The 25383-nt window shown below is 45.6% G+C and overlaps 1 protein-coding gene across 4 annotated transcripts in view; it reads right to left on the reverse strand.

Annotated features, from left to right (window-relative positions):
• LOC147678987 (clathrin heavy chain 1-like) overlaps positions 1–25383 on the reverse strand; it is a 393670-nt gene that overhangs the window by 164813 nt on the left and 203474 nt on the right. For 2 of the 4 annotated variants that reach the window (XM_086942714.1, XM_086942712.1), the window contains exons 9-21: positions 24561–24713; positions 23907–24029; positions 23305–23442; positions 16442–16606; positions 15337–15517; positions 12065–12228; positions 10291–10416; positions 9829–9971; positions 8453–8687; positions 7039–7161; positions 5303–5448; positions 3020–3203; positions 1980–2172 (exon numbers count right to left, since the gene is read on the reverse strand). In XM_086942714.1, the coding sequence (XP_086798840.1) occupies positions 1980–2172; positions 3020–3203; positions 5303–5448; positions 7039–7161; positions 8453–8687; positions 9829–9971; positions 10291–10416; positions 12065–12228; positions 15337–15517; positions 16442–16606; positions 23305–23442; positions 23907–24029; positions 24561–24713 (2074 nt within the window). Of the gene's footprint in view, positions 1–1979; positions 2173–3019; positions 3204–5302; positions 5452–7038; positions 7162–8452; positions 8688–9828; positions 9972–10290; positions 10417–12064; positions 12229–15336; positions 15518–16441; positions 16607–23304; positions 23443–23906; positions 24030–24560; positions 24714–25383 lie in introns of all 4 variants that reach the window. The other 2 variants (XM_086942713.1, XM_086942711.1) reach the window with 1 other exon arrangement.

Below are 25383 nucleotides of genomic sequence, written 5' to 3' on the forward strand. Positions count from 1 at the left end.
TGAACTGTGATGAATTGATGCTGGGGAGAACAAAGACTTGATGCTGAGCAAAATTGTGATTAGATAGATATGTATTGACTCATGTCCCGTGGGCATATTGGGTTGTCCTTGTTCAAGCTGCATCAACGTCGTGCTAGACAGAACTCTATTAAATTACCAAGGTTAGGATTTTAGAAATTCATGGGGGGAAAGATTTGCATCCACTTATTTTGGGTAAATCTGAGGGTGTCTTGGGTAGGGAGAAAAGGTTGGAATTCATAAAGCTCAGGGAACGGACGCCCAGGGGAAGTCTTAAGTATGCACTGAAAGGAGTTTTTAAAACCCCACTATCTTTTAACTAATGTGAGAGGTCACATGAGTTTCCAAAATAAATACTTTTCAGAATTAAGCGCACTCTAGGTGTAAGCTACTGGAGCATCTCCTTCAAGATAAAGACTTACCAGGAGGTAGAACTTGGATTCAACTGCCTGTCATTAACGAACATATCCTTACATTTCCAAAGAAAAGCGGTCTTTTTATTACAATACAGGGATGTTAAAGCACCCATTTGGTGCCACTGAGGCACTCTGGTCCACTTAACGGAAATGAATGCGTAATCATCTTAAAGTAGAATTCAGATGACCTCCTCTAACAAAGAAAATGCAGCATGCTCGGTGCAGAACAAGCATCAGACAAGGTCACAGGAACATTGCATTTATGGATACTTGTTCTCTGACGCTCTTCTCCCTGCCCCCTTTGTTTGTGACCCATTTGCTCCTGGGAAAGCTTACTGTGGAGAGCAGAAAGTTAGTCTTCCTCATATGTGTACAGGTAAAAAGGCTAACACTCATGTTTTCACTAAAGAGGCTCAGTGGGGAGGTCGATTGACATTCGCAGTGTCAGGATGGGGGTATGTACACTTTTGGTGTAATAATACTAAAGCACAGGTCGATTTCTGAAAACAAAACAAACATGAAACACCTTCGGTAAATTCATATGACTGATCAACTCACTGGGGTAACATTACTTTAAGAAAGATTGTCAAACTTAAGCCCACATGAAAAGGTATGAGTACTTAAAGCCTACGTAGACTACTTTGTAACTATGTGAGGAAACTGAAGCTGATGGAACACGCTCAAATTCTAGGGCACAGGTACAGGTCACTGACTACATTTATATGTGAAATCTAGTCCAAAATGTAGATATGGCAAATCACTTCTTCAGAACAAAAAGATTTAAAGCTGGCTGGCTCAAATGGCGTAGTTGATGCCATGCAAGCTATGTGTCTTTCCCTAATCAGCAGGTATGACCAAAATTGCTGCTGCCACAGTCCCTTGGTAATAAGCATAATCAGATTGTCTGCATGTTTTAGTAGTGAATTGTGCTAAGTGTGGGTCTGAATCAGACAGTTTTATCAATGGGATTACATTTTCGGTTGCAGGGTATCAAACCAGAAATACATGCCCCTAAATCTTTACCCTCTAAACAAGTGAGACCAGAAGAACTAACATGAATAGCCACTTTAAGAGTCAGGTCTTAATGAGATGCCTCTAATGGTATATTGTCTCTGGCACTACAGGTAGAGCAGAACGATGATGAACTCAATAGCCTAAGAATGACAGGCTGCCTGAAAGCATGGGGTCCCAGATTTTTAGTAAAGCATTTGGAACTGTGTGTGCAGAAGGAAGACAATCTGAGTGGTTTCTTATAAATTAACAGAGACTCTGAGAGGAGTGACCTTAAACAAATGTTGTAAAAGGCAGCAACACTGATCCTTATGGGAGTTATGCAACACACGTGCAACACTGGCTGTGATAAGGTCTTGCACAGTTCAGTTTTAGGAGGAGGCTAGGACAGCACATGGTGGAAGCCAGATATCATCTCTCTTAATTAGGCTAACTGCATGATAAGCCGTAATCTGATTACAGTCTGCCAGGCACTGTCTGCTTGTTACCCAATAAGCTCATTATTGCAACCATGGAGCGTGCAGGACAGCTTACTGTTCTTGCTGGCAGCCTGAACCACCTCCATGTATGCTGAAGGATCATCCGCCTTTATGTAAGAGTCAATAGCTTCCTTCACAAGGTCTTTCTGGAGCTGTGCTCGCGCCAGCTGGCTCCACACCGCAGGCTCGTTGCACTTTTCAGCAAACTCGTATGCGCGGTCCAGGTTCCCGATATGTTCAATGAGAACCTGGCCAAGAGAAAGACAACAAAGATTCACACATGCCGGCACCACACTAACCCTTCACCTAAAGCTCATTGCAGAGAGATTCAGCTTCTATTAAATGGAAAGCACATTCAAAAAAATATTTGGCATAGTTTTCATAACTCACACAGAATGACAATTAATGTAATCTACAAACGTCTACTTTATGTATGCAGATCATCCACAACCTGGAGGATTAATCTGCTGTCCCAGTCTGTATAGACTATACACTACTATACCTAAAAAGATAATCGGTGTTAGCATGTAATATATCTTGTCAGTACACTACAGACACATTAACCATTCATTCTGGAAGTAATGCTTCACTTCCATCCTAAATGAGTGTTTTATGCCAAGATAAGGATCTTATTGAACCCCAAAAATTCTCAGACCTGCTGATCTACCTGTCCTGGGCTGTACCACTGCTACCACTCAGCACAGACAAGCCAGAATAGCCAAAGTAACCAGTTCCTAAGCGGCAGCCCCTGCAAAGCTAACTCTCAACTTGTAATGTACCTCAGGCCTGTAAATCCAAAATGTTACTGTTTTGGTACATTTCCTAGAACAGTTTAGAAAAAGCAGATGAAAACTGTATGTAAACAACTCTCCAAACGTATTCTTCAGCTGCACAAACCATTGTAGTATAAACCTACATGCAGAGAAAGGCTAGAGAGCTACAAGTTCTGAGAGAGACATTTGAAAAAAGGGAAGAGAGTGGGTCTCATCAGCCAAGAAATCAGCGACAGTGTTTCTGATAAGTGCAGAAGGTTAGCCTTTCATTCCACATTTCTCAATGAAAGATTGTTTAACAGTATCTCCTCCTTGTGCTTACCTGTATGGCAGAGGTGTTGACATCAAACTTGCGGAAGATCGCAAAGGCCTCCTCAAACAGCTCATTACTGATGGCGATGTTAGCGATATCCGGGGCATCATAGTTGTCCAGGCGGTTGATGTACTCCATCACACGTGTGCGGTCAGCTTTAATTGCTGTCAAGATCAGAAGGTTCTGCAGGTTTCTGAAAATAGAAAAATGCACAAAATTAAGCCTCAGTAACAGAAAAAAGAACTGGCAACCCAGGGAGTATACAGAAACAACAGAGAAGAACATGGAAAGCGACTATCAAACATCCGGCTTTTCAGCAATGAAATTCACTGATACCACCTACAGCAGCAGCCATATGGTAAATGGCCATCTTTTGAAGATAAAAGCATCCAAGCATAGCTGCCAACGTGAAAACTTTCTAGGAGTGACGGACACGTCGGAAATGGTCACGTACTCTTAATCACAACCTATGGGATAACTCAGGATTGATGGGGATATTTTATACTGCCAATGAGCATCACAATACTTTCTAAATATCTGAATTACGGACATAATAATACAGTGGTCAGTGTGGTGGTCAGTGTGGATAGGACCTCGAGAATTTTATTACCAGGAACTTTATGATCATAGGCTATGAGCCCTGATGAAGGCATTAAGGCACACATCAGTGCATGACAAAACACGTGTTGGCTGCAAAGAGGAAGAATCTGGCTAAATCCTTTGGATCTTTTGGCAATTAATTTATAAGAACATATTGGATGACTGCACTGTTGGATCGTTTACATAAGAACAAACTGGATGTATCTACAACTTTGACAGAATAAAGGACTGATTATTTGAAGCAGGACATTACTTTTGAACTGACTTACCAGTACAATATTGTTGTTAAACAGATTGTTGTATGGCTGTATCTATTTTGAAACATTTGGTTGCCTAAATTAATGTTGTAATTTACTTTTTGGATAGTGCTCAGGGAGGAATTGCTAGTGAGTTAGTATAGTGCCCACCACGTGGGCGTTGTGGGGTTGTCTGGTAACAGACCTCTTTTCCACCCTTTGAGGCATGCAATTTACTTGAGATATTGTTACTAAACCCTTACTTACGGTAGTGCGCCCTATCTAAACCTGGTTACCAGGAGATTTGTGTTTAGTTAATGCTGCCAAAAGGCCCCATATTTGAGAGACATCTTTGGCCAGCTCTGGCTTTTTAACCGACCACACTTAAATATGCTGGAATTTTAATGGACCTGCATACAAGTAAAAGGAAACTTGCGGCCACAATGTAATAGATATTAATCCAAGCCTAGGTGGCACAGTCACACTTGTTAGTTAGGTATGTCGAAGGACACTTCTCTGGAAAATAACGGCAGAGAACAGAGACACAGCATTTCAGCAATGAGAGAGGCAGGTAAACAAAGCAGACAGCATCTTCTGCAAATGCTTCGATTGGAGGAAATAAAGTAAGGATAAAGACAATTATCAAACAAGGCAGAAGAAAACGGTGCTTCCCCTCTTCAGAGAAAATTGACTACTCTTGAATAAGAAAATATAGACATCAATGCTCCATATGCTAGAATGTGGCATGAGAGACTGTTAAACTTGTGTTCTGAAACATGGGAGCAGGCAGGTCAGCACTAACTGCAAGCTCTGGTTTAGGAAGGATTAGACAAGAAGGAACTAGTTCCATATTCTAAAGAGAGCAGGAACAAATGACCTTTCCCAGACTCCTGATCAGAGCACGAGATACAGACTTGCCACATTTTCCAATGAGGGAATGGAGCAGATGGCGTGGTTGCAAGTTCTAGGAAGGGAAATTACGAGTCCCATATTCTAGGAAAAAGGACTTGCCCCACTTGTTTGAGATTGAACAGAAGGAGATGAACTTATCAATCAGTTTAACAAACAAGCCTTCTATTCTACACAGCAGCAGAGATCACACATACCTCAGAGAGTAAAGGACAGTATATCGTGTGTAACAGAGGAACACATCATGTGGAGCTTGTGTACACGGGAATAGAAAGTCACTCCAGTCTTACATAGCACAGCACAGAAGATCTTCTGCTCGTTAAATAGAACACTAGTTGTCATCGGGCATGTGTGAGGTTAGGTTTAGCTTCAGCAAGAAAGAGGCCCAATCAGAGAACTGTGACATTAGAGGTTTACAGCAGCATGAACTCTTGGTAGCCGGTTCCCTGCTTCATCTGCTACTTGAACTGCCATCCTCATTTCTCTCCACAACTCAAGCTGCAGCCTCACCCTCACCCTCATCCAACAGAGGGAACTCCAAGCTTACCTGTGTTCACTAAACACCGAGTTCTCCAGCACAATCTTCTCCAGCAGCTCAATCAGCTCATTGGGCAGGTCAGCAGTCATGAAGGCTTTCACTGTGACCGACACCTCCTCAGGGTCCTGAGTCTCCGATAGGGCTGTCTGCACCACCTGCTTTCAGAGGCAGAAAGAGGAACCTCAGACATGGGTCCATGCATCCATTTCATCTGCCCACACCCTGGTCCACAGGAAAGAGGCCCAAGGCTGGAGGCTTCAGCTTACGTAGTGACCAACTCAGCAGTGTAAAGGGGTTTAAGGCTGGTGGGCTCAATTAATGTAGTGTAAAGTGGTCCAAGGATGGTTGTTTCAATGACTATGGACAATGGCTCAGAAGTGTACAGATGTGCAAGCCTTTGGCCTCCATGAACATGGACATTGACTCCAGAAGTGCACTGGCTGTCTCTGTGCATGTGCACAATGACTCGGAAGTGTAGAAAGGTGCAGGGCAAGTGGCTTCTGTGAATGTGGGGGTTAAAAATGTTCACTCCATTGCTCAGAAGTGTAGAGGTGCAAGGCTGGTGGTCTCCATGAACGTGGATAACTTGTGAGCGTACAGAGGTGTAAGGCTGGTGGCCTCTGTGCATGTAGACAATGACTATATAGTGTGCAGAAGCACAAGGCTAGTGGCCTACGTGAATACGGACAACGACTCAGCAGTGTACATAGGTGTAAGGCTGGTGGCCTCCCTGAATGGAGGCAATGGCTCATGATGGTAGAAAGGTGCAAGGCTGGTGGCTTCTAAAAATGTGCGAAATCATTAGCAGAATAAAATGACGCAAGAAGAATTATTTCAGAGAATGTGGACAATGACTCCGCAGTATAAACGGGAGCAAGGTTGGTGACCTCAGGGAACGTGGACACTGACTTAGCAGCTTAGAGGTGCAAGCCTGGTGGCCTTAGTGAACATTGACATTCTTTTAGTAGGGTAAAGAAGTGCACACACATGGGAGTCTCAGTGAACGTGGACACCGACTTTGCAGGAAAGGCAACTGAATGGTGCAACGAGATTTCTATGTAAATGTAACATGCACAATGTAGCACAGGCAGCAGACTGATGTTCCTGGAAACCAAGGCTTGTTTGCACACTTGTCACATTCTACACTGGCAGACTCACCTCACTGTGCATCCTACAGGAGGGGTTTCAAACAGGTTTGTTCAGTCTCCATGCAATTCCTTTGTGGCTTTTTTCCAAACAGCCAACCAGGGATAAAAAGTGAATGCTGGGAGAAGCTTTGATCTGATGAGTCACCAATAGTTTGTTACATATATTTATGTAGTGCTGAAAATATTCTGCTGTGGCTCTTCAAGGGCTTTGATATTAACTGGGTTACAAAGTGCATTTTGAAACCTGAAACTGGTTTCTCAGCCCTGAGAAATCACTCAATATATAAACATCCACTACTCTTGGTTAAGGGGGGATTATTCTTGTAGAAACGAAGTTTATATTTTGAACAGTGTCAATTTGTTGTTTTTCAGGTTCTGTGTCTTTAAATGATACATTTTAATACCCAATTCCACCGATTAAATTACGGTGCACTCTAGAGGTACTCCATGCATTGGCATCAATAGGAAGCTCTAGCCACACAGACCCAGCTATGGCTCCAACACTGTGTAGCACGCATTTAGTGTTGCATTACGTTTAAACGCTCCTGTGCAGCCAGACACTTTCTACCCCTGACCACAGTGGCTGCAGCACATTACCTGATCGATAAGCTGCCTCCGGAACGGGTTGCTCTCCTCCAGGACATTGGCCCAGAGTTCTGGGTCTTTCCGCCTCACCAAGTAGCGTGCTTCACTCTTAAACAGCGAGTTCTCATTGCAAACCTACAGAAAAGCAAGAAAAGTAATAAAGACAAACTGAAGGTAATTTCGATATGAGCTCTAGTATCCACACCGGACACAGTAGACAGTACTGATCAATGCCGTACCATCTGGAGCACATAGCGAACATAACAAGCAAAGTACACACAGGTGAAAAGACTCTAGGCGCTGGGTCTTCATGCTTCTTGAAGTTGGCAGGTTGACAAACTAGGTATTTATTTATTTTAAAAGTTTTATATAGCGCTGGCTTAACCCGGAGGTATCAGAGCGCTTTACATGAGCATCGGATCATAGTTACAGGTTAAATCGTTACAGAGGATACACAGTTCTTAGAGCATGGCAACATAGTTACTTGTAAGGTCGAGATGAACAATAAGCAAAAATACATAAGGGCAAAAGAAGGCAAGGTGAGAGACTCAGGGGAGGGGATTTGGAGTAGGGGGAATCCACGGCCCATCTCCCCCTATAGCTAAACCAAGTAGCTCCATCGGGCATCAGACAAAATAGGTGGTACCATACAAGACTTGGTGCCACAGATTACTTTGATGACTTTTCCATTTACAACTTGCTTAGGTGATTTTAATTGTACAAGCAGATTCAAAGATGGTTGCTGAAATGGAGAAGTAATTTTGGCATGCCTCTCCTACCCACTAAAGTAGGTCATTCTACGCAAGCACATAAAAGCTAGCACCAAAAAGGAGTAAAGGACAGGGTCAGTAGTGGTTGGTTGTTGATGGGAGATTGGGAATTTCAAGGAAGGGATGTTGATTGTAGGGATGTGGGAATGAGTGTGTTGGTGGTGCTGGGGATATTTCTATTTATTCTTATTGTGGTTGTGGGTCTTATTCTGGACGAGTGTAGAGATCTCACAGAACGCTAAAGTGGATGGGAGATTTTGTGCGCAGTTGAATTGACTTGTGGGAAACCTGTTTCAGGGCAGTTCTTTGTGCATTTTCTGTATGGTTTGGAAATGTGTCACAGAGTTTGTCTATTTTTCATCTGGTGTTACCCTTACCTTTGTGTATGGTGTCCGTGTGTTGAGGTTGTGGTATTTTTGGATGTTAATCATGTTCTTAGGAAGGAAAAGGGGGGTGTTATTTATTTAGGTAATAGATGTTCAGGAATGTTAGCTATGTCTTAGAATGATAGCTATATATTGGAATGTGACCAGTGGGTTTAGAGTGCTGTTGCTTCTGGTGCCTGGCTTCGGGTGTCACAGGGTTTGCTGCTGAGTAAACTTCTATGCAATCAACACCTTCAAGTGTCCAGGTCCGGTTGATTACAGTCAGCTTACCTTAATCAACTCGAGGTCACACTGTCCCCGCTCATAAGCCACACAGGCCAGGTGTGGGTCGCGTTTCTCGCAGTACTTGCCCACTACGCGGCTATCATAGAAAGGATTTTCCCGCAGGAAGCGCTCAGGGTTGTTGTTGCTGTCAATGTAAATTTTCGCCAGGGCATTGTGTGTGGCAGGCTCCTCGCAGCCCTCGTGTATTCGGGACTCTAGCCAGGGAAGAAGTAGCTTCAGCCTAAAACAGCAAATAAAAGGAGCATGTTAAGAGTATGTGCACTGTTAGAATTCTCTCGAAATGCAAGACAGAATGTATGAATAAAAGAACAAAAACCCAGCAAAGCATGCCAAAAGGAGTGAATATGTTGCTCAGTGAGTACACTGCAGTGGTTTGCTTTGTTTGATATTTATTAATTTGCTTTTACATGCACTGAATACGACATGGCTAGCGTCTCTGGGTTTAAGCAAGTTGAAAAGATGCACAAATAATTGGTGGCACATACAGGTACCAAAATGGGCAGGATTTGGTTTGAGAGGTTACAATCTGACAGGAGTCCTAACCGGTCATTGTGTTTTTGCCTCGTTGCGGGTGAATAGGAACAGGTAGCTTACTAGCATGAGGGCTGGCAAAGAAACTGGGACCAGAGGTATGTGTTCTTTAAAGCTATATGAGGCATGTACCAAAGAAGGATTTGGGAGAGGATTACTGTTGGTTAAATTATTTTAGCTTGTGTTCTGAAGATCAATGAGCAAGACAGGAAACATACATGGAGCGTATGAGATCGGCTGCTGCAGAGGCGAGAGACAGCAGGTTCAAATTGACCAACCGCAGATAAGAATAGATTGGTAGTGGTACAAACTGTGAAACACCAGCCTATGTTGAGTTGGTTTAGGGGTAGACAGTAGGGCAGTTGTGTAAGATCCTGTGGGGTGCTTAAGCAAGAGGTTAGGTTGCTTTGTGAGATATCTAGGGTTCAGCTGAAGAAAGGGTGTACGCATGTTACAAACTTTATTTAAAATCAGCCAGCGATTAAATGGCAAACAGTCTAATTATTTACCTCGCCTGAGACATATGGAAGCCCCCAAATAGGCTACTAAGTGAATTTGTGCTATTATTAAAACAAATGAATGGAACATGCATTCAAAGACGATATTTCCCCCATTTTCCAGCCCCACAGCACACCTTTAGGATACTTCCATTTTAAGGAGCCAGCCCATTATTCTCATGCTAGTAATAAGGCTGCAGGCAAGCACTGTAGGGTCTAGAACGAGTGCCACAGTAGTAGATGTGCATTCAAAAGCATTACAAAGTGTTTGCTTGAACTGCAGCATGCTGGGAATGGGGTCAGAGTCAACAAAAGTCACTTGCATGCAAATACCTGTTTCTTTTTTCCACTTCAGCCACTAGCTCATCCGTCGAGAACTGACCACGAACAATCATGATCAGATTCTTGATGACATCTTCAGAGCAATCCACATCAAGGAGACCCCCAATGACTGCTGGGATACGGCTGGGGTTCACCTGCAAGAGGAAAGGCAGAGCTTTGCAAGCAAGGACATAAAAGGAGAAGGAAAAGCATCTTACAGCTCACTCAGGGATGGTTTGGGCGCGCGCACTTGGGATCTAAGAACCAGAAGAGTACCCTAGACCCACTTTGAAAGACACAAAGGTTGCCCTTCTTGCACACCTACTGTGCACAGGACCATGATTGTCCTAAAGAAGTGGGATGAGCTTTTGTACTAAGTCATGCAGCCAGTGGTCCGTCTGACACGCACACTTGCTTCTCTCACTGCCACCACACAACCCAAGGATGAGGAGACGCGTAGGATCCCAGACTCACCTTCTGAACGTAGATCTCGATGTACTTCTGCAGGTTGTTACGGTACAGATACAGCACCAGGTCGTGAACGAAATCAAACCTGTCGCAGACAATGATCAGCGGGAGCTGGTCTGTTAACTTGGCCTCCTGAACAGTCCCAGGGAGAAGGAAAGAGAAGATTATGGCAGCAGCAGCACAGCTCATACTGCTACATGCATGCAATCACGCCAAAAAATTGGGGCCTCTGAGGTTCTCTCGCGGATCTTAATAACAAAAACACTACAGAAAATTCAAGGCATTTGGATGGAGCGCCTTCATGTGAAAAGACCCTTATCCCAAGAGCCTGTAACGGCCTCTAAAAAAGAAAATAATTCTGAGCAAAGGGTTGGGCTTGCCAGAGATCTAGGAGAAAGTCTTGGCTTTTCTCTCAAAAGGTTTGCTCACCTCTGATGACCAGTTCCAAGTCTACATGAAACATGATCCCAACGATTACAAATCACAGATGACTAACACCTGCAAGAAACTAGTTCAAAAGTAGCAAGCCCATAACTAGTAGTGCTGTGAGGATAATCTTAACCTTCTACACCAACTGAGGAGACAGACCACCCATCCAGTATTCTAGCATGTTTTCAGTGTCTTACTCAGTGAATGTGTACACAGATTAGCCCCAGCCCTAGCTGTGTCACTCAGTACAGATATACCAAAGGCCGCAGTGTGCACCAGATTCCATCAGCTTCTATGGCTTGATGGCTTGACTTCCCTCTATAGTTTCACACCTCGAAACAGGCTCTCCATTTCAACTACAAAAGCACTATGCTACAAGAATATGTACCACTTTTTATCAGTGTGCTCTGATCCCACTCATTGCTACTTGTTCACCTTCAAACCTCTGCTAAACCTTCTTTACACTCAGATATGCCTTTTAACGAATAATCTGTCTAATATCTCCTATGCCATCTAACTGGCACTCTAACCAACTAGACCTAACCTGATAACCCTAACTAGTACTTTAAACTAAGCATCTCTTTCTCAGTTTGTCCACTGTGCTAAGCCTTTTCTTAAAATTCGAAGGTACTAAGCAAAATCTTAACATGTCCTCACTATCCGCATCAGACAAGCTTTTTAACTCATTATTAGACCTCTGTACTAAACTTTCACTCATTCAAATCTTTATCTCTCTAAAAAGCCTGCCAACTCGTAAAATCTTCTAAACGCTGCACTCTAAATCCTTCTAATTCTCATCATCACCAGCCCAACTTTCTCATAACACTGAGATATCAATCTTTTTTTCCACCCCTAGCTTATTTCAAGATTTCTCTTTCCATTCTGCCAAGACATATACCCGCCCCCTGTTCCCAAGCTTCAATATTTCTATGGATGATATCAGTTGTGAGCTTCAGCTTGGTCATGTATGGAAAGATAACTTGTGTCCCATCTGGTTATCCTTCCTGTCACTTACAACAATTTCCATGAAAAAGGCCCGACCCTTAGCAGGAGCTACACCATCAGACATGAAAGAAAGCAGTTGTGCTTTCTAGACTGTCGCCAGCCTAGATGGTAAGAAAGCTGCGCTCACCTTTGCTTTTATTGCAAGCTTTAACTTTAGATCTTTATATTTAGCACTCTGTTTTTATGGCATAACATGAAGCAATAGACAAAGTAACAAAATAGGACAGTAGCAGCTGATTTGCGTTTCACAGTGTGTAAGCTTTGCGAAAAGGAGTCTCTACTCTGAGATCCTGCATTTATTTCTCATGTGAAATGCACCACCCTGCCCCTCCAAAACAAGACCTGCCTTGAGGAAGTTCTTGACACGCTCGGGATTGTAGCAGTTGCTTTCTCTGCAGATGCGTTCCACCTCCTTGATCTGTCCGGTCTTGCACGCAGCTTGGATGTACTTGAAGTGGACATCAGGGTCCTGGCTGAAGTTAACAATGGACCCCAGGAAGTAGAAGAGGCCTGGAGAGGGGTATAAATGCAAGTGCCCAGATATTATAAACGGCCTAATGAAGGGATAAATCTGTTTTATAATCTTCTCACTTTTAGGAGTTAAATGAACGGAGGTTCACTGAGATACCATTCCCTATGAAACAGTGTGGACACGTAAAGCAGTCAGCATTAGAAACTCAGTGCCTGGTTCCACAGCCAGCAGATCAAGTTGGCTTATGCAGCTTCATATGAGAGGAAGGCGCTCTACAGCAAGTTCTCTCACAAAACTGAGATGATGAGGTGTGATGGAAGTTTGATGAATTCCAAAGTCAGATCCAATGCTCCCAATTGAAAAAGATGACACTATTTGCTTTGAAGGTAACAAAATGGCACAAAGAAAAAAAGCAAAGTGTTAGACCTGTCGGCCCTAGGGTGGTCTTTCCCTATTTTTTTCGCCCTTGCCTCATTTTTCCCACCTTTTTGTTGGCCCTTAGGTCTCCGGGCACCTTTCCATGGCTAATCCATGTTAAGGTGCGGGTGCTCTCTACTCCAAACATGGCTGCCACTGGCCCCTGCAGAGTGGTCTTTTAGTGTAGCACCCTAGTTGCCAGGAGCTGGCTGGGACCCCATACATTGTTGCAATGCCAGCCTGCCATCGCCTGCCCATAGGTAGATTGGGGAAGCTCCTGGAACCTTCCAGAAGAAAGGCGGAGCCTATTTTTGCCGCCTTAGAGAGTGGTCACCTGACCTGGGCATATATAAGTAAGGGAGGGAACTTTTTTAGTCAGTTGGGGCATCACTGACCTGGGGGACCCACACAGGAGATTTAGGCAGGAGGGCCTAGTCAGGGACTTAATCCACTGGGTGCGACAGGATTTAGGTGCTGCCTCTTAAGTTGAGTGAGGTATCCTAGACTAGCCCCCTGATCTAGCCCAGCGGTAGGGGAACCCAGGGACCATCTTTAGTGACCTGAGGGAATTTGTAAGCCTCCAATTCAAGCCCCCCCCCTCTTCAAGAAACCACCTCATAAGGGCACAGAACCATCCAAGCGCCGAGAAGACTACTTGCCTTTCCTACAGAGACTTCTGGGGGATCAACCAGGTACTGGACTGTGCTGCCCCTGTGCACTCCCTGCCTCCATCTGGGCCTATGCTGGCCTGCCTGCCTGCCTCCCCCTGACTGAATTGCTCTGATTCCCATCCTGCCTGCATCCCCTCGAATTGCCTGAGAAGCACTGTAATCGGCTCCCCTGTTGAGCGCTGTGTCATAGACTGCCTGTCCTGTCAAGAATGGCTGGCTGTGCCCCCTTGTCATGCCTGCACCGAGCGCTAAAAAGTGGCCCCAAGCGGTAGATTGCCCCCACGTTTATGCCACGTGTGAAGCGCTTACCGAGACTGGCCTTGCACCGCTCTGAGGATCGAGTTGTTGGCCGGCGGACTCACCGCCACGGCCCGGAGCTGATCGTGCCCTCCTGAGGCGCCTAAGGAAACCCCTCCGCCATCGCAGCTCCAGCGCCGCATGCACAACACCCCCGAGGTGCTTCTGGCCTCCCAGCGCCACTGCTCCCCTTTCGCGCTGTGCCCTGCGGCCCCAGCGGGGCCAACGCCGTCTTCTTGCCCCCCTCGGCGGCCCCTGTATGTCAGGAGAAGGCCGCCGCACCGAGCGCACAAGGCCGCACTAGGCCTGAAGCCATCCCATGCCTGTATCACGTGACGGGGAGCGCCGCCGCGTCATCGGCCGCGCCCCCGCCAGAGCCGCGCAGCCATTGGATCGAGCCCCTTGCAGCGAGGCCCGGCACCCGGAGAAGCCCAGACTCGTCGCGAGGGAGCCGTGGAGCACGAGAGCCCCCTCCGATCTGCCCCACATGCTGGATCTGCCCCGCCACAGCGCCGGTGCCCCGCATCTGCCCCCTTCACAGCGCTTGGCCGAGTGAGGCCCACAGGAGGGCCGGAGCCCCTCCCCCATTTCCAGAGCCATCGCAAGGGCCCCGGAGGGCCGAAGATATAAGGTAACCCCCAGGGGAGGAGGGCGGAAAGCCGGACAAGGCCCAGAGTTCGCCCCTTCCCCGGGGAAACGGTGACTGGGCCCCGTTGGCCCCCAATGAACCTTCTGGTGACTGAGACCTTGCTTGACACCCGGGTTTATCGGGCCAATTAATTGTTCATGCCTGGGGGCAGGCTTATACTTAATTGACTGTTTACGCCCGATTCACTGTTTAGGCCCCGTTTGATAACCAGGTGATTCAGGCCTAATTGACTGTTCATGCCTGGTGACAGGCTTATATCTAACCAGTTGTTCATGCCTAATGACCCATTGATTCATCCTGAAGTGGTTAGCCCTGCACAAGGGAGTGGTCAGCCTCCAGGCAATGATTTAATGATTCCCCTGTAATGAACTGTTTATGCATATAAGAGGCAGTGCTCATACTCACTACATGAAATGCTGATGCATGATTGATGGAAGTACCCACTTTCCGTGATGAAAAGGTTATTGCGACAGGCTATGTTATTTGATGAATTGCTACCTTTTGCTCCCATGATGAAAAGGCTTTAGTGAAGTACTCTAGGAAATGTTGATGAATTGATTACCCTGATCTGAATCCTATATAAAAGCCATTGATTTTAATCAAAAGTACTGGTGTGGTCTCCATTATTGCGCCCACTTATTGTCTCAGTGGATGAGTGTGTTGTGTAGCTACTTTACACGTAAGCCCCTGGTTGCCTACCTGCTCGAGCCAAGCTACCCCCCGGGTAACTGGCGGTCCCAGTTATTACACAAAGCTTAGCAGTAATTAATATGCAATTACTGCCTCATGAGGTGCATTTCTAAACTACATGGAGCTGGAGGCTTCTTGTTTTTCTAAGCTAACTGAACTGAAATGTACCCATGCTGAAAATATTTAATATTAACTCAATGAAAATCTGCTGTACTTCTGCCTAAGGTCAATGTCAATGTCAATGATCTTAATTAGTGAAATCGGATGCAACACTCACATGGATGTAAAAAGAAAGACATTTGTCTTTACAATGTGTGATGGAAAGATTCTCCTGTCCTTTACGCTCAAGCACCAAACCCACCCCACACCATGGCATAGCAGCACCCTCTCAATAGCAGTGCAAGGTCCTCTCAAGATCATACCTTCATAACTCTTAAAAGACTCAAAGAGCTCCACCAGTGAATTTGTGCCCAGCTGTTCGTGGTACTTGGAGGCCACCTGAACACACAGCTGCAGGTTCTGGCGGATGTTAGCAGAGAGCATAGCGCGCAGGCACTCCACGGAATCCTCCACGGAGAGAGAACCGAAGAAGTTCACAAGCCACTGAGAAGAAGAAGCAGAGAACAGACATTAGCAAGCGTCATTTTGGTATCACTAAAACCCAGTTTTCACTGAACAGAGTAAATGCTTTGGATCCTATATCATGATTACATACTACCCCCCTTACTAATGCAGGCGTAAAGACAAAATAAGGCCAGAACCACATTACAAGCAGACCACCGCCAAACTACAGAAAAGACTCCAGCCCATCCAGAACGCCTCAGCACGACTTGTCTTGGACATCCCCCGACACAGCCACATCTCCGCCCACCTGAGGGACCTGCACTGGCGCCCCGTCAGCAAAAGGATCACGTTCAGACTCCTCACCCACGCACACAAGGCTCTCCACAACTTGGGCCCCGAATACCTCAACAACCGCCTCACGTTCTACACGCCAACCCGCCAGCTCCGCTCCACCAGCCTCGCCCTCGCCACCGTCCCACAGATCCGCAGAACCACCACTGGAGGAAGAACCTTCACCTACCTGGCGGCCAAGACCTGGAACACCCTCCCCAACCACCTACAACTCACCCAGGACCATCTCTCCTTCAGGAAGCAACTAAAGACCTGGCTTATCGAGCAGTAGCAGCCCCCCCCTTCCCCACCAGAGACCCTAGCGGGTGAGTAGCGCGCTTTACAAATACTCTTGATTGATTGATGTGCACCTTTCATACAAGAAGGAGCAAAGAACAGACATTAGCAAGCGTCATTTTGGTATCACTAAAATCCTGTTTTCACTGAACATAGTAAATGCTTTGGATCCTATATCCTGATTACATACTATCCCCTTTATTCATGCAGGCATACAGACAAAATAAGCCCAGAACCACATTAAAAGCAGATGTGCACCTTTCATACAGTTAGAATTCCCACTCCCATTGTAAATTCAATCATGCTTAAACTATGCACTGAAAAAAGGAGCTTTACCTCTGGGTTCAGCAGGTGTGTGTGGACAACAGCCCGCTTGATATCGTAAAGGTCAGTGTAATGCTCCAGCGCCCTCTGCAGCAGGCCAGCCTTTTCACACAGCTGGGCAATGTGGGCCCGGTCATAGTGCGTAAACATCTGGTTCCCAAGGATGGCATCAGCAACCTGAGAAAAGCCAAAGTGATCTTCTGATGGAATACTCATCACATTCTCAATCTACACACTTCTCGAAGCACTTTGAGATGATGTATGGGGCTAACCTCTTGGTGAAATACTGGTCATCTTACAAGTAAAATATCGGTCTTAACAAATGTTCTGAGACTGTAATCGACTAAGTAAGGCTGTGGTAGTCAATCAATGCCAAAATAGTAACATAGCAGAGAGTAGCAGTATGAAAAGTGGTGTCTAAAGTTCAAAATGGCAGCAAACTTGCCACAACATAAATTGACTGCGTCCACTCATCCCAATGCGGGTTTGTATATAGTGTAATAACTTTCTATAAGCAGTAGGGCTGGAGCTTAAGCGGAGATGTGGAGATAACCCATCAGCTCTGAGTGTAGGAACACCTCCATGAGATTTTGCCAGTATTCAGGTCATGAATATTTTGTATGGATTCATATGACCATTAAAGATTCCTTTTTTTCACTGAAACACTGAATGCCAATAACTCACAGTAGAATGAAAAGTTGCTTCCAAGAATGCCTAATTCATGTAATATTCTATGTAAATCCAAGAACAGCACGATACAAACCATGCCACATGATCTCTGTTGGTATAGTCTGACAAGTATTTGAATGCTGCAGACTATCATCTAATTTTATCATTGTGCCCCGAAAGCCTCTATATCTAATAGGGCTCATTTTTCAAGTACGTCGAGATTATGTTGAATATAATTTTGATCAACTGCTGTGGGTCAACTCCCCCTGCTTCGCATCAATACTCTGCCCAATTACTGTTTGTCACTGTAACCCGCTACTAGCTCATAATTGAGCTCATCCAATTAGTAGATGTGGCGTGAACACTACTGTTCAGCGTCTCAATAAATATCCCCCTGTGCACATTCAATTGCTGTTGTAGCAATTTGGACTCTGTATGAATGAAGGCCCCTATACCACTCCCCACTCACAAATTGCCACCACTTTATGTGCAGTCACAGGACTGTGCACATGCGCAGCTCTCCCGCTGGAACTCTTTATGCTGGTAACACTACGCTGCATTTCTAATATTGTCCTGGTCGTGCACGGATCATCCTGAACCTCCGTCTGCAGATGGATTGACACTCTATCCCGTCAGTATTGCAAGTGTTGTCATGCTGTCGTTGCAGATTCCGCATCGACCGCTACCCCTCGTGTGGGCTAATTGGTTTATCCCCTCAATACTGGAACTCATGACACTGTTTACGGCACCAGTTGCCACCATCCAGGTTTTTATTAGGAATTGGCTGTAAACAAGGAGGTCCTTCAATATTGGATCCTTACCAACTGGATGTTGACAATTGAATCACTACACGCCTCAGGTTATTCCTGATGCTTAGGGTAGCATAAGTCATTGATTCCCAGCCTGCGTCCCACACTGAATGATCACGGTCACACCAATTTTGTTTTAGGTGCATATTAATGCATCGCCTTTCTTTCATTAGGAATTACCGTACCGTAATTAGGAATTACCCTGGCCATCCCAGTCTAGCACTAATGGGATCCTTTACCGTACTGGTTACAGACTATTGCATCTAATGACACCTCCGGCATTTTTATAGTGCCTAGAGTTAGCGTTTATCAAGTTATCCCATTCTACCGCCCACACTGATCAATTATAGTCCATATTTATCCTATTTCCCGTAGCAGTCCCCAGAATCCCCGGTCCTGAAGAGACGCCGTACCCAGACAGGGTCGAAACGTCATTGACTATTGAGAAAAGGATAGACCCAGAATACTAAAAACATATTGAAGAACGAATGATTTAATCTGAAATCTAAAGGACATCCTCGTCACTCCAATAACCAACTCCCTGTTTTTAATATGGTCACTGCAGCTATCTTAATATAATTTTGTAAATGGTGTCAATACACAGAGGTAGTCTCATTTTCTATTTTCCCTTTTTGTAATTGCAAATAAAATACGCTCGCTTCGGCTGAAGTAAAAAAACTGTTTTGTGTGGTGCCGTTTTCTCCTGAGCCGTTTGGGTTCCCTATAATCAAGGAAATGCGATTACTGATTGATAAATGTAATACATAGTGATTCTACCAAATGCTAACTTCATCTAAATCGTGCAAGACTTTAATTCCTTGCTTAAATTTTAAAAAATTGTTGGCGTTAAATGAGTTCCTTGTGAACAACTATATTTTGGCTGCCCAATTTAACATGAGACAATTCAAATATTGCTGGATATGGTAGGATGTAGGACATAGATAACTGTGCTCTAAGCTGCAATGGTACAGGATGGGCAGGAATAAAGAAAGCTTGGTATCGATGGGCAACAGACTGCCCAGATGGCCTTACAAGCATTGAAAGGAAGAAGGCAATTGACCAAGTTAGGATCTCCCTAAATGCCAGTTTTAAATTTATACAATTTCATTACATACACAAAACATATAGAGCCCTTGCAAGCTGGCCTTGAGCTATACAGAGAAGCCATCCATTTGCAGCAGATGTGGTGCTCCGGAGGCTGACTTTTGCATATGCCATGGGTGTGCCTAGGGATGGAGGGCTTCTAGCGTGGGGTGATAGCCTACCTGGATGGAATCATAGGCCTCAAAACTATTAAACTTTGTGTGGAATGGCCACTTTTGCAGAATTACCCTCACATTTTGCTAGGTTTAGAGCTAATTTACTGACTCTTAAAACTGAGGCACAGACGTCCAGCACCCATTGATTGTGCTCTGACTCAAAGTATATTGGCTAGTACCGGATTGGCATATTTAACTTACCTAGAAGTGCCAAGTATTTGGTACTCTGTGTATCCAGGGCCTGTAACTTTAATGTCACTAATAAATTGCAGCACTCATTACACCATCACTAAGGTGGCAAGTGAAAACATGACTCTGGGCCTGCCAGTGCAGCCTAGCTGTGCAGTTTACGACCTGGTGTGGCATTACCCTTACTTTTAAAGCCTGGTAAGTCAACCCTAAGGTGGGTCTAATGTACCAACACCGCAGCGTGCACAGTACTTAAAAAAGGCAGGAGTATTTAATTTTTACAAGTTGTGGCAGTGAAAAATCTCCAACGTCTTTTTTCACTACAACAAGGCTGGTTCCCCCATATAAAGCACTGGGTTATATTCTAACAACTTATCCATTATAGCTTTGGACAGGAGATGAGGGACAAGGCATTGAAACTTTTCAGACACTCATACCCAGATCTGTGTCTTAGGATGAGTGTAGGAGAGTAGGGTCTGCAATCCTATGATAACCCAGATTTTTTGCTTTTGTTTCACTGGTTTACGACTTTCTCTGGCTGTGGGCCTGCCAATCAGACCCACAGCCTGGCTGTTCTCTTTCAAAATTACAACATGTACCCTAGGTGCATCTACCAATTGGTACTGGGCCACCTTATCAGACCCTGTAACTCAGGGCATAGGTGTACCCAGGGCTGCCAGGGGCTGCAGCATGTATTATGCCACCCCTGGCTGGCCTCCTAAATTTGACACAACTGGCTGCATGACAGCTGGGGCAAAGTCGTGTAATCACCCTTTGCTGTAGGTGTAGTATACCTATACCTAACCCTAAAATGGACACACAGATTCCTATCAGTCACTCCTATGGCAGGCCTTGACAATCCTGAAGGCAGAGTGCTTGGAATCGTGTGAGATGGTGCTCTGGCATGAGCTGAGCCTGTCTGCAGCTTGCGGAATCAAGTCCTAATAGCTGTTCCATGATATCGCATACCATATACTCTTAAGTGCATTATAATCCTCGCGGTTAAATGCTATCTTTGGTATTGCTTTATCAAAACATGTCGAGTAAGGTGTCATACGAATTGGAATACTAACCCCTCGCCAATTCTGGCGACGGGGTTAGCATTCCACCCTTCTAGAGGGACACGACATGTATGTAACTGTGAACCCCGGTTAAAGTTAACTGAAGCCTCAGCTCCACAAAATGGATGCTGCCACCACAGACACGAGTCTGACCTCCTGGTGCTGGGAGTCCTTCCAGCGAGGGAGGCCTGGACAAAGGGTTTCCTGTCCGGGGCGGTGCTAGCACCGTCCCAGACATGGTTTTGTGTATCCTGGGTAGGCAGGGCTTTTCAGGAAGGTGACTGCTGAGTGGCACCCCGGTGCTCACTACGCATAGGCCAGTCAGAACCAGTTCCAGGGGCACACCAGCCCCTGGCCTGGGGAAGTCCGGCAGGGGAGAGGGGTGTAACCACCCCCCTCCTGGTCCCACCCATAGGCAGGACCTAGTCACCGGGTCAGCCCCCTTTTTTAGTATAAAGATAGGAGCGGGCCCCCTGTTCAAATTAGATCTTTGGAATCAAGATACGACTTTCTTCGAAAGGACTTCACGATTTCTTCATCAAGATTCTCCCTTGTGGCTAAGGAGTAGTCACCCTGCATCAAGCGGGCACCATCCTAAGAAACACTGCGGTCTGCTGCAAGTCCTTCTTCAAGAATCCGACGACCCAGCTCGACGAGACCCGGCTTCCCTGGCACCTCTGACCTCTACTCACCTCTACAGCAAAGCTGAGAACCGTGAGTGCGACGAGACCTCGAGGGACCGACGATCGCCAAGACTGCACGACATCTTTACTGCAAGCCCACCGTGTCCTCCACTGGTGAGTGCTTTGGGGTCCGAGAAGCCCCGACCCTGCGCAGCTCCAGCACCCAAGGTCAGCCTCCCTGCATCTCCACGATCTGCGTGGGGCCCTTCTGCTGTTTGCTGTGCACCGCGTTGTTTGGCTACTAGCCGGCTGGCTTGTGGCCTTCTGAACGACGCCCGACGACATCACTGCTGCTGGTCTGGTTGCTCCAGACTGGCCCTTGCTTCCTTCTTGAAGAGAGGCACCCCGGACCCTCCTGGTCCACTCCCGACGCCATTTTGAGTCCACCGCGTGGGCTTGAATTTGCCAAGGCTTTGTTGCCCAATCCTGGGTCCAGCGACGCCGACAGCTTCTATCTTCGTGGGACAGCTCGATCCTCCATCCTGGTCGCCGACAACGCCTCCTGGTCCGTGAGATCTTCGAGCACAGCGTCACCCACTCACCTAGTCGAGGTGGCTACCATCCGGTGCCCTCCTGGTGCCCACTGACTACTGGCTAGTAGTCCCGAACTTGGTCCCCTCTGCTTTCAGGTGTCATCTTCCATCGATCCAGGCTTGGATCCACCGAACTTTCTTCACTGGTCGCCTGCCAGCAACTTCTTTCTTCCAGGCTCCTGGTCCGTCAACGAGGATTCCCGACGTCTTTTGAGTCCTATGCAGCTGCAGCCCCTGGGCTAGGTAACTTCGGCATTTCGGTGCCCCAGCATAGCCTCACTATCCAAGGGTCAGAATCTACTTTCGTTTTCCTCCTACCAGGTCGGGTTCGCCCGAGAACACTAACTTTTCAATTCCTAGCTACCATAGACTTTTGTCCGCATCTCGCGTGAGAGTGCACACACTGCACCCGAGTCCCCTAGGCCTCCTAGAAGTAATCTAACGATTCCCTAGTCAAGTCCTAGCGATTCCAAAAGCTATTAGTACTGTACTTACCTGCTAGTAATTTCACATTCCACTTTCAGAGTATATGGTTTTCCGTGCCCCTCGGGCATTTGTATATACGGTGCTAACTTAAGTATTTTTGTAAGAGTTTTGGTTTGTGCTTAGTACCCTGTCCTCATAAAGAGTACAGGGCTGTTGTGATACTTAATAAATAACTGTTTATTTTCATAACACTTGTGTGGTGTCCTTTCACTTGGTGTTCAAGGGGTATATGTGTGGTAAACAGCTGGCTTAACACGCCCTCTCGAGTCTTTAGCCTTAGACTGCTCGTATCCACGCTACTAGGATAGCTGGTCTATAAGGTTGACTTACAACCAATCATCAATAAGGGTTGCTGGACTGATACATAGTGTTCACTAGAATAGTGAGCACTGCATATCAGGCCACCTTCTCACAATGAGTGTCTGAAAAGTTTCAGCATCCTATTGTGTTTGCTATGTTCACCCTAAGTTAGCAAGGTATGCCCAGACACGAGTCTCTTGCTCACTTGGTTACTGGTTTCACGCTAGCCTGGCTGATGAGCGGTAAATAAAAAGAAAAGGTCTGAAAACAATGCTTTCTACAGGCATTATTTTGCATTTATTGCTTTTCATAAATACTGAACCTGGGGTCTTGTGCGTTGAAGAAATTGCTTTCGACAGTGTACCAGTGATTGCACGCATTAAAGCAATTGCTGTAGACTTATTACCCCCATCATCTCATATAATGACATACATTCTTTTTCCAACACCACTGAGTGCAGGTGAAAGTCCATTCCATAGATGAGCGTTCCCTTACTTTTCGTAGTTATCTTGAGTTGCTTTTGCTGACTTGCACTACAGACTGCTGGTTGTATACAGTGAATGTCACCATGTAAACACAGACCCTGCAGCCCTTCAAACAGTGAACATGAGAATGGTAAAGTCCCAACAAACCAAGAACTTAACTTATGAATGAGGTGTCCTCTAAAATGTGTCCTTGTGCAGCCTTAGTTTCCCCCACCATCCCTGGACAGCTTTACCTGAGATGTATAAATGAGGCGATGTGCCCTAAAACGGGTCATTGTGCAGCCTTAGCGTCCCCCACCCTCCCCAGACAGCTTTACTTGCGGTGCATGAATGAGGCGGTGTCCTCTAAAATGCGTCCTTGTGCAGCCTTAATTTCCCCCACCATCCCCGGACAGCTTTACCTGCGGTGCATGAATGAGGTTCATCTCTAACAGGCGCGTCTGCAGGTGCCCCTCAGCGGGGCGGTTATTCTTCAAAGCATCCAAAAGGAAGGAGGTGCACTGCTGGATGAGGCTGTTTTCCATGAACACATCCACGATCTGCAACAGAAGAACAAGACAAAGTCAGCAATCCTGATGCATCTGTTCTTCAGTCACCACAAGCTCTACTGCCACCCAAGTGATTTACGTTTTATAGTCTTGGGCACCGTCTAACATGGACAGGCTGATCAGCCTTCCCAGATATAAATTGGAGTTAAAAACGTCATCATCATGATTGTGCAACAGACTAAGGTGCAACAGAATGCCACAAGCACAGGAGTCTATTATGATGCACCCAAGCATTTCGAGAGGCTCGCCTTCTCCATCTCGGATGAACATCGTGTTGGGGAAGCCACTACTGATACGAATTCATAGAGGAGGTTTTGTGGCACCTGTGACAAATGTTTAAATAAAAGAAACAAAAATAACTGTCAATGCACCGGTCGCAATCTCAAGATGACAGGGCCACCACTCTCCTGCATGATATTCAAAATTATTTCTGACATTCTGGCCTTCAAACATACCTGATTAATGTTGGCCAATGGTTCCTCATCCTGCACCAGCATCTGGGAAAACTGCAGGCCCTGATCGGGGCTAACACGCATCACACTCCGAAGAAGGAAAATCCAATCTGGGGTGTAGGCAACCTAGAGCAGAAAATACAAGAGTAGTGGCAAAGCTCTTTTAGAAAATGTCAAACAGACAAGTCTCACTTCTTTAAAACCTCCTCTCATCCAGAACATCCCAACAGCCCTCTTTCCTCTAAATACTTGTATGACATCTTTCTGCCACAACCTTAAAACCCAGTACAAACATAACAGCCTATAGATATCTTTCACACTTAGGAGGAGGATTGTTTCCATCAGGAACCCAGACTTTTAAGCTGCCACAGTTTAACTCCAGCATGATAAATACAAACGTTTTGCTCACTGCTGTGACGTGTACATTTAAGGAAAACATCTTACAAAAAGAATTGGATGGCGAGTCAAATATGTGGACTCTTAAGTGCATGCTCTGCAAGTGAAATTTCTTTAAAGAAAGACAGATTACAGAGAAACACATTAACTGGTCTCTAATATGATCCATTTTATTACCAGAAATCACCTACTGGCATCAAATGAAAACACTGAAGTCAATCAGAGTGTGGTTTCACTTACATTGTCAAATCTGATACCCACCTTTTTGGCATAAAGCACAATCTTTTGAAACTGGCCAGTTTCCGCAAAGCACTGGATGACTTTGTTTGGCACATTGGCACGAAGGTACACACTCAGGGCCAGGGTGGGGTCCACGGCCTTCACCAGGTCTCCAAGCTCTTCTGAGCACTCCAGCTAGGGGGAGAAATGCGTTAGAATGGGCCTGACCAAGATACAAACCTATGCTTGGATGTTTTGTGCTACTGAAATGCTTGTGAATAAGTGCTCCTGTTAAACTAAGACTGTGTACACTCAGACATTTGTCATACACAAAAGCAATCTACCAGGACGCATTTCAGAAAATAAGATACCATCTCAAGAACTCGCTGCACAATTTGTAGGGTGTACAAGACTAGGTATCATTCCAAAGCAAAGGGGAACCACTTATTCCTAGTCGTTCTATGCCAACCTGCAATGCACACATCCTTATACCATAGGTGACTATTCTAATTTATCTGGCTGGATTCCTATCCTTTGCTCAAACTATTGTTCTAAACAAAAAGTGTACTGCTTTTACACTGGCTTTATTGCAGGCTTCTTTTAAAGAGACATCTGCCAGCTTGCTATAAGAAAGGTTTACATCAAGTGTTTGAAGTTTGAAATGTCTTTACAACCAGCTGGGTTCTCATTCAGGAAGGTCTGCTCGGCGATCACAAATGAATTAACTGATTGGGTCTCAATTACCCTACAGATGTGACTCACAAATATGCATGCACATTTTAGAAGCTTAAAGGTCTCATAGTGTTTATAAAAACGCATAACAGGGGGGGTGGGAGGGATACTTGGCAGAGGGTGTGATCATACA

The sequence above is a fragment of the Lissotriton vulgaris genome, chromosome 11, assembly GCF_964263255.1.
Source record: "Lissotriton vulgaris chromosome 11, aLisVul1.2, whole genome shotgun sequence".
NCBI lineage: Eukaryota > Metazoa > Chordata > Amphibia > Caudata > Salamandridae > Lissotriton > Lissotriton vulgaris.